This window comes from Danio rerio, chromosome 6 (assembly GCF_052040795.2).
Source record: "Danio rerio strain M-AB ecotype USA chromosome 6, GRCz13ab, whole genome shotgun sequence".
In the NCBI taxonomy this organism is placed as follows: domain Eukaryota; kingdom Metazoa; phylum Chordata; class Actinopteri; order Cypriniformes; family Danionidae; genus Danio; species Danio rerio.
Window position 1 is genome coordinate 13,084,552 of NC_141026.1, and position 12,601 is coordinate 13,097,152.

At 34.0% G+C, this 12,601-nt stretch overlaps 2 protein-coding genes across 18 annotated transcripts in view; both read right to left on the bottom strand.

Annotated features, from left to right (window-relative positions):
• Positions 1–4,549, bottom strand: part of tanc1a (tetratricopeptide repeat, ankyrin repeat and coiled-coil containing 1a) — a 161,308-nt gene extending 156,759 nt beyond the window's left edge. For all 3 annotated transcript variants that reach the window (XR_015493221.1, XM_087256687.1, XM_087256686.1), the window contains exon 1: positions 4,483–4,549. The gene's annotated coding sequence lies outside the window, so the exon portion shown is untranslated. The remainder of the gene's footprint in view (positions 1–4,482) is intronic.
• Positions 4,550–7,622: 3,073 nt separating this feature from the next.
• pkp4 (plakophilin 4) overlaps positions 7,623–12,601 on the bottom strand; it is a 97,862-nt gene continuing 92,883 nt past the window's right edge. For all 15 annotated transcript variants that reach the window (XM_087256725.1, XM_087256722.1, XM_087256723.1 and 12 more), the window contains 2 exons: positions 11,468–11,541; positions 7,623–8,734 (listed from right to left, as the gene is read on the bottom strand). In XM_087256725.1, coding sequence (XP_087112851.1) covers positions 8,495–8,734; positions 11,468–11,541 — 314 coding nt within the window. In that variant the 3' untranslated portion in view covers positions 7,623–8,494. The remainder of the gene's footprint in view (positions 8,735–11,467; positions 11,542–12,601) is intronic.

Here is a 12,601-nt window from a genome sequence, read left to right on the forward strand (position 1 = left end):
TGATTAGAGTTGGAGTTAAACTGTGCAGGACACCGGCCCTCCAGGACCGAGTTTGCCCACCCCTGGTGTAGACCCTACGCTAAAGAACTAAAATATTTCCCAGGTCCAGCAAAATATGCCAGAAAGTTGGTATTTAAACCAATAGTTATAGGAATTATATAAATATTCCTCCAACACCAAAGCCCCTTTAAATTCTGCAAGGTGCTGGAAACATTTATATGAGATTTTGGTACAGACTAGATCGCATGCAGTTCCAGGTGATTTAACAGCTGCACAAATATAATGCCCAATATAAATCTCCGGTGGTGCCCATTTGAATATAATGAACACATTGACATGTTTAAGAAATCAGTTTGAGATTTAAGCTTGATTTTTGGCTGAAGTAGCCATAGCATGATGGGTTTGCTCACTGTGGGCATAAAGGGATGGCCATAGTCGACTGAACAAATGCTGCATCCATTATGAGTTGACAAGTCGTAATTTTGACAGGTGAGTTCAAGTCACTTTTGCAGGCACAAGATGGTATTGTACCTTCTTCTGTTAAATTTCAAGAAAATACAAAAGGGTTTGTTCACCCCCTCCCAAAAACCCCTCTATTTTCATTTACTTATCTTGCTTGACTTTCTTCTGCTGAACACAAAATACAGAAGAAAGTTGGAAACTAGTAAACAATGACTTCCATAAAATTAGTTTTCCTACTATGGAACTCAATAGTAGGTTTTCAACTTTCTTTCTTCTTTAGTGTTCAACAAAAGAAAGAAATTCATAAAAGGTTTGGAACAACTTTAGGATGAGAAAATTTATGAAGCCACCTCAATCTGTATTATCTAAAAACATACTGATTGCAATCTTGTCACATTCCTAAAGTACTTGTTGTAATATATATATATGTATATATATTGTTGTGTAATTAAGCCTGACAATGTAAGATTTATGTTTTACGTTTGCAATTTCTGTCTATCATCTCTTTTAGTCAGACATGCAGCGTTTACATGCATCCATCAATTCTGCCGTATGTGTCATCGACATGCTCCCAACACGAAAACGAAAATGTAAACTCCCACTGATAAAAACCAACAACTTTGTGTGGAATTCATGTGCCTTCAACTCATTATTCAACATGACTTAAATGCACCAAAAGTGTCTCAAGAATTACCTCTTCATACCCTTACCTCATCAGCAGCAGCCTGAATTACTGAAATAATGAGATAAGGAGGATTGTGCCTGCTTGATTTAAGATACAAACCACATTTCTTCCCCATTGCAAAACGCACTGATGCCATGTGACTGGCTGATTTAATATTAATCTAAACTAACATTTTGAAAATAGAGTAATTTGTTCAACTCTCATTGGTGGAACTGCTGTACAACAGGGCTGTACAATATATCAATTCAGCATCAGTACTGCAATGTGTGAATCTGCAGTAGCAACATCACAGGGTCTGCAATGTTAAGATACAGTGTTATTATTTTATTTTATTATTTTAAAATCAAGTAATGCACTCTTATGGCGAGGCAGTGGCGCAGTAGGTAGTGCTGTCGCCTCACAGCAAGAAGGTCGCTGGTTCGAACCTCGGCTCAGTTGGCGTTTCTGTGTGGAGTTTGCATGTTCTCCCTGCCTTCGCATGGGTTTCCTCCGGGTGCTCTGGTTTCCCCAACAGTCCAAAGACATGCGGTACAGGTAAATTGGGTAGACTAAATTGTCCGTGTGTGTGTGTGTGTGTGTGTGAATGTGTGTGTCTCTGTTTCCCAGAGATGGGTTGCGGCTGGAAGAGCATCCGCTGCGTAAAAACTTGCTGGATAAGTTGGCGGTTCATTCCGCTGTGGTGACCCCGGATTAATAAAGGGACTAAGCCGACAAGAAAATGAATGAATGAATAATGCACTCTTCATTCACAAATCTCTGACTCTGACCTGTTATATGTGAGCTTAGTTACTGTACAAAACCTGTCAGTGAACTATGAACAAAAATAAAACAAATAAACAAAAAAATTGTTCATTAGTCATAATCGAGTTAAAATGTTCAATAAATCGAGATTTTGATTTTAGGCCAAATCTCCCAGCCCTAAAACAAAGGGAACTTTACTTGGAAAAACCAACTGTTGCAATCTACTATGAAAGAAGAGGTTTCACAGCCTGAAGTATAGTGATATGCTTAATTAAGCAACAATTATGCTGTCCTAAATGAAGACGTCGCACAATACTGCACGCACCCTGACCTCTTCATACAGCTGTTATGAATACAGCACTAGGAATGCTCAAAATCACTGAAGGACCAGTAAGGATTAAGCAGCAGGATAAGGACAATATCTTCTTTCACGAACACCCACAAGGCATGTGGTCCGCGCGCTTGCTTTTGCAAAATTCAATATAATTCGATAGGGTTCAATAGAGCGTGCAACAAACAGATTCGGTGATCAGAACAATGGCAGCGAGCTTTAAAAATGAAATCCTACTCTGCTTACCGCAAGTGATCTGATTACTTTCTGGCCGAGGGCAGCAATAACAGACGTCTACTGAACTGAAAACATTAACTAACTGAATCAAGAGGCTTCGGGGGCTACGGTGTTGAAAAGAGACCAGAAAAAAAAATGCATGGTTTTAATAGCAAACAGGCATGAAGAAATGGCCACAGTCTTGGTTCAGCTGACCTTTACAAATGCAACAACAAACACATTCCATTACTTTGTCAAATGTGTGCACACCTGTTCAGTGTCAGTTGGCTCACGGTGACCCTGAATGGAAAGTCATACATCACATTTTTCCAAAATCAGCAGCATGTGTGTGTGTAAAGAAACTCTCAGGCTTCAAGTGTGGATTTAAAGATCCATATATTAAGGTAAAGTTGGTTTTATATTCTCATATTTGGACTTTCTCTTTAAAAATAAAACAAAGAAAAGTATTATTCGCAAATTCTGAATAGTGAAATCATATTAGCAGTCATCGACTATCAAAGTACAACATTGATCACAGTCAATTAAATAGTGCAAATTTTGTTTTAAAGTCATATTTATATGCGATTTCAGTCCGAATATTTAAAGTACCATAGTAAACAATGTCTATGGAGTTAGATTTGTTTCTTTATTATTCAATCAAAATTATTTAGTTTTAGGGGAAAATTAAGTACATTCATTCATTTTCTTTTCGGCTTAGTCCCTTTATTAATCCGGGGTCGCCACAGCGGAATGAACCGCCAACTTATCCAGCACATGTTTTACGCAGCGGATGCCCTTTCAGCCGCAACTCATCACTGGGAAAAAATTAAGTACACAGCAATTAAAAAATAAAAGATTGCAAATAAAACAACAACCATATAATTAAATAACGTGCGGGGCTTAAAATGTCAATGTCAATGATATTAAAATAATTTGGAATGCAAAAAAATAAACTATTGCCCTATAATGCAGTTACCACAATTTTCATTGCACACTCTCTTCTGCTGTCATTTATTGCACATCTAGAATCTTCTTTGCTTGCGGGTTAAAAGGTTTTAAACCAATGTATGCCAGGGTATGCCTTTATTTTTCAATGTATGCCTTTATTATTTAAACAAACTTATGAAGTTTTTGACTAAAATAAGGCACATTGTATTTAGAAAAACAAAATATTTAGAGATGGGCCGGTATAAGATTCTGACGCTATGATAAGCTTGGATAATACCACAGATTCATAGTATTGTGATTACTGCTTTTTTTTTAAGGTCTTGGTAAAAAACTAAATCTAACTCCATACGTGTCACAAGTTGTGACTGAAAAAATGTGCAAATATAGACCAATTTGAGGGATGTAATCAAAACAATGGTGCAAACTTATTTCCTGCTATACATTTTTAATTTCTATAGCTTTTGAGAATTTAAAAAGAGCCACATATTGATAAATAATGCCACAATAGCTGTTTTAATATTAAGTTTTGATTGAATTGCCTCTTGTTTACTGCTATGAAATAGTTTGATAACTAGCAGGAATTGTTCATGGGCCAATGACATGACCACATTGAAATGGTTAATAAAGCAATTTTATCCAAAACATCCAAATGAGATGTCCACCTCCTTTCCATTTAGCCTTACAGTATTGTGGTCAATTTACAATTTTGAGTGGTCAAAAACCACATTCTTAATGGAAAAAAGTAGTCAATGGCTTAATATGATATCACAGCATTGCAAAACATTCAACTGTTTGTGTACATATTATGATCAACACTGCTTCAACAACAGACATGAGAACAGACCACACAAACAAGGTTGAAGTCTAATTTGAAACGGTAAACTTCATGTATTAAACTAAACTGAGTTTAGAAAAACAACAACTGTAAAATCAATAAAGAAATCTTGCATGTTTGATACAGTAACGTTACGTTATTTAGGTGTTTGTCGGACGCCGCTTTATAGTAACCTAACAAGAGGAGAACCGAACAAGTTTGTCAGTTATTAAATGTTTATAGTACAAAGATAAATTCAGAATTAAAAAATTGGCGAAAACTTACCTGTTTTGACTGAGATACCGCTAAATGTCGTCCTTACACACGCGTTTCTTAGCCAGTACAACTTTCCAACTGGAGTGAAGGCGTGAGTGAAGGAACCCGCTCCTTCAACTCCTCCCTCTGACGAGTCAGCCAATCAGAGCAGGCAGCGCAGTATAAACACGCCTCCCACCTCTGACTGAAACATGTCATACTTACACAAGTTTTTAAAATAAATATAAACTTTACCCATGTAGTGCACATCCAAATATTGTGATGTTACTGATATTTGAACCTTTTGTATGAATGAGTGTGAAGACATTTGTCACTTGTTTTTTATGCAGTATATAATCATTGTTTTAGAATGATTTAAGTTCATATTGCTTGTTATTTGTTATTTTGAAAACCAAAACAAGTTGTTAGAAGCCACTGTGAATATGCTTATACTTGCTGGGAAATTTGACTTTCACAAACAAAGGTTCCTAAAAAAAAATATTTTATAGACTTCCTATGTGAAATAGAAAAATTAATCAAATCACTTAGATTAATTGATAATAAGAAATGTGCTTCTTTCTTGAGTAAATATAATGAGATCCTTCATGCTAATTGTTTTTTTTTTTTTTGCATTATCATTTCTTTTAATTATTTTTAATGTACTTTTTTGGTTTTGCTTAGACCCTGTGTATCTAATATGAATATTGTGTAAAAGAACTGTTTTCTTTTACTGTATTTTAAGTTGTATTATACAGTTTCCTGATAAATAAATATAAACCCATAATTAAGAAATGAATCATGCACCATCAAACATCTCAAACCCATAAGTTTAAACAACAAAAACCATTGTCTTTATTACTAGTGTTATTTGGTTTTAATTTTAGAATTTGATAACACCTTTGTTACTGTATATAACAACTTTGAGATGCATCATACTGTACATAAGAACCAACAATGAAATATCAACCAAAAAATCTAATGACACCTAACTCTAAAGAGTTATTCATTTTACTAATATATTTACTATATTTGTCCTGATAATTTCTAGAACACGAAAAACTCAATTTATTAACAAATATTATAGAATATTCTCTTTATCTAATCAAAATTTTTAAAACTAAAAGTTTTCATAAAGATCTTACAAAAATATATCCATTTTATATCCATATCCTTTTAATTAATATAGCTAAATGTAGAACTTATAAATCCAAAGTAAACAAAAATAATTATACATTTATTTATCTATATGTCTGTCTATTTATGTTCTCACTTTTTTATCCTAATATATATATATATATATATATATATATTTTTTTTTTTTTATAATTTTTTTTTTTTTTTTACAGTATATGCAGCGCCCGAAAATCGGCTAAGTGTAACCAATGTGCTTTCACAGGCGTAATATCATTGTGCCTGCTGCAGCCATAGGACAGCAGCCAGATTCCTTGATTATTAAGCTGGAATGAACGAATATATGGCTAGGCCATATTAGCTTAGAAAACAGCAATTTTTCATTCTCAGTCAGTCTTAGTAATGTACCTACTGAAGAGTCAAGCTTTAAATATCAGCTTCAATGATCTATGCTAAGCTAAGCTAAAAGTGCTCCAGCAAGACCCAGGGTAAATGCATTTTTTAAAAAAAGATCAAATTATTTCTAACTTTTTAACTCTAGGTGACTTGGAAAATGACCCTATTTTAAAAAAAAGATTGCTCATTTATCTTTATGTATTTCAGGGTTCATACACACTTTTACTACCACAATACCATGACTTTTCCATGATTTTTCCAGGACTTTTAGGTAAATTTTCATGACCTAATGTTTCATGCAATATCTACATATGCGTGGTAAAAGAAAAACAATGCATGTTCAAATTTATTACATATCATAAAACACGCAACAATCTATTTAGTTTTAATTTATATGTAAAATTGATTTAGATAATGCTCACGCCGCACTAATAATGTGAGAGTATGTGATTGGCCAAGGACAGAAAATAAGTAAATAACCTATATTTATGTATACAGATATTTGTTTTCCATGACTTTTCCAAAACTTCAAAATACCATTGTCACAGTGTAACCGGTCAATCATAACAACCATGTAAAAACTCCATGACTTTTCCAGGTTTTCCATGAGTTATAAGAATAAGTTTTGTTTATTATTGTAATGTATGCCTGGCAGCATTTAGAAACGTATATCATACAGCTAACTTATTAACTGTATTATTAATACGTTTGTTGTTGATTTCTCAGTTTAAAACATTTCATCCTGACCATAAAAACTTTCATCCAAAAATTATTCACCATTACTCACATTTGACTTGCCTTCATGTACAATTCCAGTCCTTTATTTAACATTTCTTTAATAAGATATTGCGGAGAATGTTGGCAACTAGTAGACATCCACAGTAGAAAAAAACACCAACTTGGGAGTCTTCAGAATATCTTGAACTATCCCCTTAATGTTTTATTTGCATCCTTTTACTTTCCATCCTGTTAGTTGACTAGCCAATTTGTAAATAATAAAGTTTGAATAAGAATAAGAGCTCGACCAGGGCATATTTCTAATTTATAATACTATAGTATAACTGTATATTACATGACAAAAATTTTATAGTCACCAAAAAAAAACAACAACCACCTTTTTGGATTGAGAGCGTATAAATCTGTGCTGTTAGATGTTCATAGTAGCAGTAATAACTCAGCAGAAGCAAATAAAACCATAAATATCAAAAGTATCAAGGGGTTCTTACTCCCTCAGACCTCTGGTCCATAATATATATCCATAATATTTATGAAGTGAAATATTATTGTGCTCTATTCATGAGGAAATCAACTCTTCAGTGTCCCCGTGTGGCTAACAATGGAACATCTTTCCCATTAATCTGTGAGGAGCTCAAGGCCACTGTTTATTAATACGCTAAAGAAGATAGATAAATAAATAAATAACCGTGTGTCATTTCTGATTCGGCATTGAAATACGATAAGCTGATTAACACCACCGAGATAAATTGCTTCTTTCAAAGAGAGCTACTGCAAAGCTGAAATCCGTCCTCAGGGTGTTTGGATTCCCTGCTAAAACACAATTTGTTGCGCAAGCCACTTGAAAGTGAAATTGAATTGTAGCTCTTTACAATAGGCGAACAAACAACATAATCCGACATTAAATATTAAAAAAAACAAGTTATCTTTATTACATCTAAATATTCTGATAGTAATAACTGCTTGCCTCCGTAAGGTCTCTTACACATACATACAGTTCTACATAGCGATTTATCATGGCACAGTTTTTGTGCTTAGAAGCACAGATCACGGTTGTACAATAAACTGACGTAGTTGTACAAGACTCCATGGAACATACATTAATCTTTACGTTAAGTAGGATACAGCAATGAGACCAGACAAAATGACGCTCGTTTTTCAATGCACAGAACATTATTAGTGTTTTTTTGTTTGTGTTCATTTCATATATTTATATATATATATATCTTTTTTTCTCTTTTACACCGCTATTATTTCATTATTTGACCTCTCAGCCAATACGTAATTTAGTTACACCTTTTCATTTGGCTCGAAAACCGAGATGACTATAATACATGCCTTTTAAAAAAAAACAAACAAACAAAAGAAAAGGAAAGAAAAGCATTAAAAATGGTTCAAGTTCTCAGTAAATCAGACCTTAAACACACTTTAACAGCAAACGCTGAAAAGTAAAAGTCTTTGGCTCGCACTCAATCCCAGGTCAAACCAATTCAAGTTAATTTAATGGACCATATAATCTGTCATTCACACGCGCACACACTCTCCCACACACACACACACATTAATGAATGTCGCTGCACCGTCTTATGCGCGCACACACACACACACACACACACACTCATAACACTAATTAAATTTGTTGAATGAAAATGAACCAGTCACTTCAAATGCAACAGCTCTTGGAATCCACTGATCCAGATATGTCTAACGGAGAAACTCCTCCTTGTAATATTCTATCTATGGCTACACGTCACATGAACAAATACACACGTGTACATGCCTACACCCATGAGTCGGGCGAGGCGGGGTAGGGCTGAGTCCTGTATGAAGGCCTGCGTGTGGTGGAGTAGAAGTCCACGTAGTTGGTGTTGGGTTTGAGCACCTGCCGTTCGCTCACCACAGGATATCGGACCGGCTCGTCCAGGTAAGCGTCCTCGTAGCCTAATGGAGACGACAGGTACATCCCGAAAGTGTCGTAGGTGCCTTGATTGACCTCCTCTGGGTAGTAAAGCCGGCCATGCTGGGGGGACACAAACAAAATAAGCTGAATGGGTGCCTTTTTTGTGCAGTTTCACAAGGGAAAAAAAAGTGTATGGCTGGGATGATAAATCGAGGTATTGTGATTCATGGATCGATTCTTAGACTTGTGGAATGAATCGCAATTCTCACTGAAATCATTTTTTATTTACAGTACTGTGCAAAAGTCCTAAGCACCAGCTTGTTTGGCCCAAGACCATTGCATAATGTAGAATCAATCAGTCTCTTTATAAAAAAAAAACAGGAAGTATGTACAAAAAAACAACAGCAGCACAACATTTCTTCTTCAAACAAAAGTTTGATGTGGCTTTCCTTGGCAACTGTTTGTTCTAATTGTCCTGACATTTTTTTAAATAATGCGCCGTGTGATATCAGGCTTCTTTTAGCACTTTCCACAGTTCTTTTTTAGGTTTACAGTGTCAAATCTTTCTTTTTCCGTCCACGTGATCTCATGTAGCCTCTATAATGTTCAGGTCTGGACCCTTTGGAGGCCATTTTATCATTAGCCCCTTTCACAAAGTGATATCGGTAAATATCCTGAAAATTTCCGTAACGACTTTAGCGGTGAATTCAAGAAAGTGCTGTTCACCCAGACAAGGACATTACAGACTTTTTTTCCGGAAAAGACCGTTCACACATCCATTCCAAAATACGAGTAAATTCTGACATTATTAAGCAGAAATGAGCTCTTAACGGCTGCACTTGTATTTGTAACATTTGACTACATTACAAACTCTGTGGATGGCGAAGTATTGTGAACAACTTCGATGAAAACATATAGAGGAACACTTTCGCATGTCAATAATATGTGTGTGTGCTGGCGCTCACCGGCTGTTTCACCTGCACACACGACGCATCAAGCAATTGAAGGGAGTAGAGCTTGTAGGTAAACGAACAACTGCTCATCATAAGCATTTGTACGATAATTATTTACACAGTTGGCATTTAAAAAGCTCACTATAAACACTCGTAATTCACAAAACATTTTCGTTAAATTATTGACTTTATTAATGATGGTAATACATCAAGAATTGGACGAGTGTGGCTGTTTATAAAAAGCATACAGTACCATCCGGTGATAAAAATAGTATTTTATTTTCCCAGCAGCCCATTTTCATACTAAAGTATAGAATACTGTTAAAAAAACACAATGCAGAATGCAGACAAATGGGTAAAAAAGGGGTTTGAAGGATGGCTAAAACTACTAACGGTTAGTAAACAACTATTAATCTGTATTTTGTGGCTGTGTTTTTTATATAAATCATGGTAAAATCTTAAGGGTTTTTATGTTTTTAGCAAAAATAAAAGGAAGGCAATGTAAGAAAGTAAAGTACATAGAAATACATATACAGTTAAAGTCAGAATTATTAGCCCCCCTGAATTATTATCCCCATTTATATTTTTTCACAAATTTCAGTTTAATGGAGAGATTTTTTCAACACATTTCTAAACATAATAGTTTTAATAACTCATTTCCAAAAACTAATTTATTTTATCCTTGCCATGATGACAGTAAATAATATTTGACTAGATATTTTTCAAGACACTACTATACAGCTTAAAGTGACATTTAAAGGCTTAACTAGGTTAATTAGGTTAACTAGGCAGGATAGACAAGTTATTGTATATTGATGGTTCTTTCTGTAGACTATCGAAAAAATATACAGCTTAAAGGGGCTAATAATATTGACCTTAAAATGGTGTTTAAAAAATAAAAAAGTGCTTTTATTCTAGCCGAAAAAAACAAATAAGACTTTCTCCAGAACAAAAAATATTATGTATTTTTTAAGTATTGTGTATTTTTTAATGTTTTTTTTTTTTTTTAAGTATAAAAACTTTCTTGCTCGGTTAAACATCATTTAGGAAATATTTAAAAAAGTAAAAAAAAAATTAAAAAAAAAAAATCAATGCATAACTACTGTAGATTTTTTTAACTGAATTTAACTGTACTTAATTTTTAAAAAACTGAATCTTAAACCCAAATTGTTGCTGATATCTGTATGCACAGTGAGGATGGTCAAGAAAGAAAAAAAAAAAAACAAGGATTACGTAAACATCATCAGTTGGGATTAGACAAATTAAACCTAAGTCAATGGTAATCAATTGCAGTGGACATCTGGGTTCAGCTGGCTTCAGACTTCTTGCTCGCACAGAGAGCCTGTTCACAACAAGAACTATAAAAACCACCAATAACTAACAATAACTACACTAGCATTTCTAACAAATCAAAAATGTTCTGTTCGTTATTGACATCAGCTGTGGCTTTTCATCACATGCTTTTCAATTCATTTAATGTGAAATTGTAAGTATTGTTTAACCTTAATGTATTATCATGTGTATAAGTAATTGTGTTTTTGTCTGAATGGTAGACAAACTTTACAATTCAATTCCAACTACAAATCTACTTCAATGGTCCAAGGAGGGTCTAAGAAAAACAAAATGTTAAATGCTGAATAAATGCTAAATGTTTTTATCTAGTTACTTATTAGAAAAATACAATAAAAAAAGTACACATAACGGTTTCAAAATGAGAGTTTTTCAATATGAGTGTCTAATTTATGATGCTGAACAAAAAAAGTTGTGATGTCATCCCTATATCACTCAATAGAGGCTTTGTACAGTGTGTTATTCTATTAGTTTAACAATGATTTTAAAACAATATATTTTTTTAATGTTACAATTACCATCCTTGCTGTGATTGCATCTGTAAACTTACCTGTGATCTGCGGGACTCCTCCGCTGAAGGCGAGGGAAAGGAACTGATGAAATAGGCTGACTGCTTCCCAGACCCTAAACACACAATGACAAATATTACAACACCTAAATATATAAAACAAGCATATAGTTGCAAACATCTGATGTTTCACATTCAGTGTTTTAATGTCAAATGTATTATTTTACAATATAAAGAACACTGTTTGAGGAGTAATTCACATGTCTTTTGCATGCTCAAGTAAATTTTTTTCAAATGGACACATCTCTATTTTCAGAATTTTCAGGAACCAACCAATCAGCTAACCACTCATACATTAAACACATTTCCATAGACTAATTACTTCAGACAAAGACAGATCACCTTAACACAGTTTAACCTAAATCAACCTAAATAAACCCTATATCAGAGCAACAGTAAGGGTTTGTCAGAAATTCTGGCCATCCCCTTTGGCCACCCCAATATGATTTTGTTGTTGATATCATTAATTTAAATTTTATCTTTAATGTAAATTCGCAATATTTAAAAAAATAAATAAATAAATAAAATGCTGCCACTTTTAATTATTGTGGATTGATTGGCGCCACCAACATTGCTGATTCATTGCCCCTTCCCCTTTAAGCAAGTGCTAAATAGATGTTTGATTGTTAGGTTTTTCTGGTGACACCTCGGGGATTATCCACTAACATTCACCCGCAGCAGATTAGCTGAATTTACCACAACAATTTCAAGTTTGAGCTAAGTTTTCTTGACTTTTTTTAATTAAGGATAAAGTTCTTATAACATCATTTGTTTAGTATTGTTTAACGACGAGAGATGAAACACGGCATTAGGTTCACGAGATTGTGCACTTTTTTTTTTTAGAACATATTTTTATTTGTTTTTTCCTTTTTATACATACACAAAACAAAAATACAAACATAAATGCATATACTAAAATATACATATGGCCAAAGCCATAAGCTGTAATATTACAAACAATACAATATGGCAGGAAGAGTGAAAAGTTTGATGAAAACAGAAAACACATAAATTAATGTCTATACAGACATTATGTTATTCCGAGTTTCAAAATGTCACATAAAGCAAGGTTTATACTGTCCAGATATGGTGTCCAAGTGCGAATAAATGCATCAG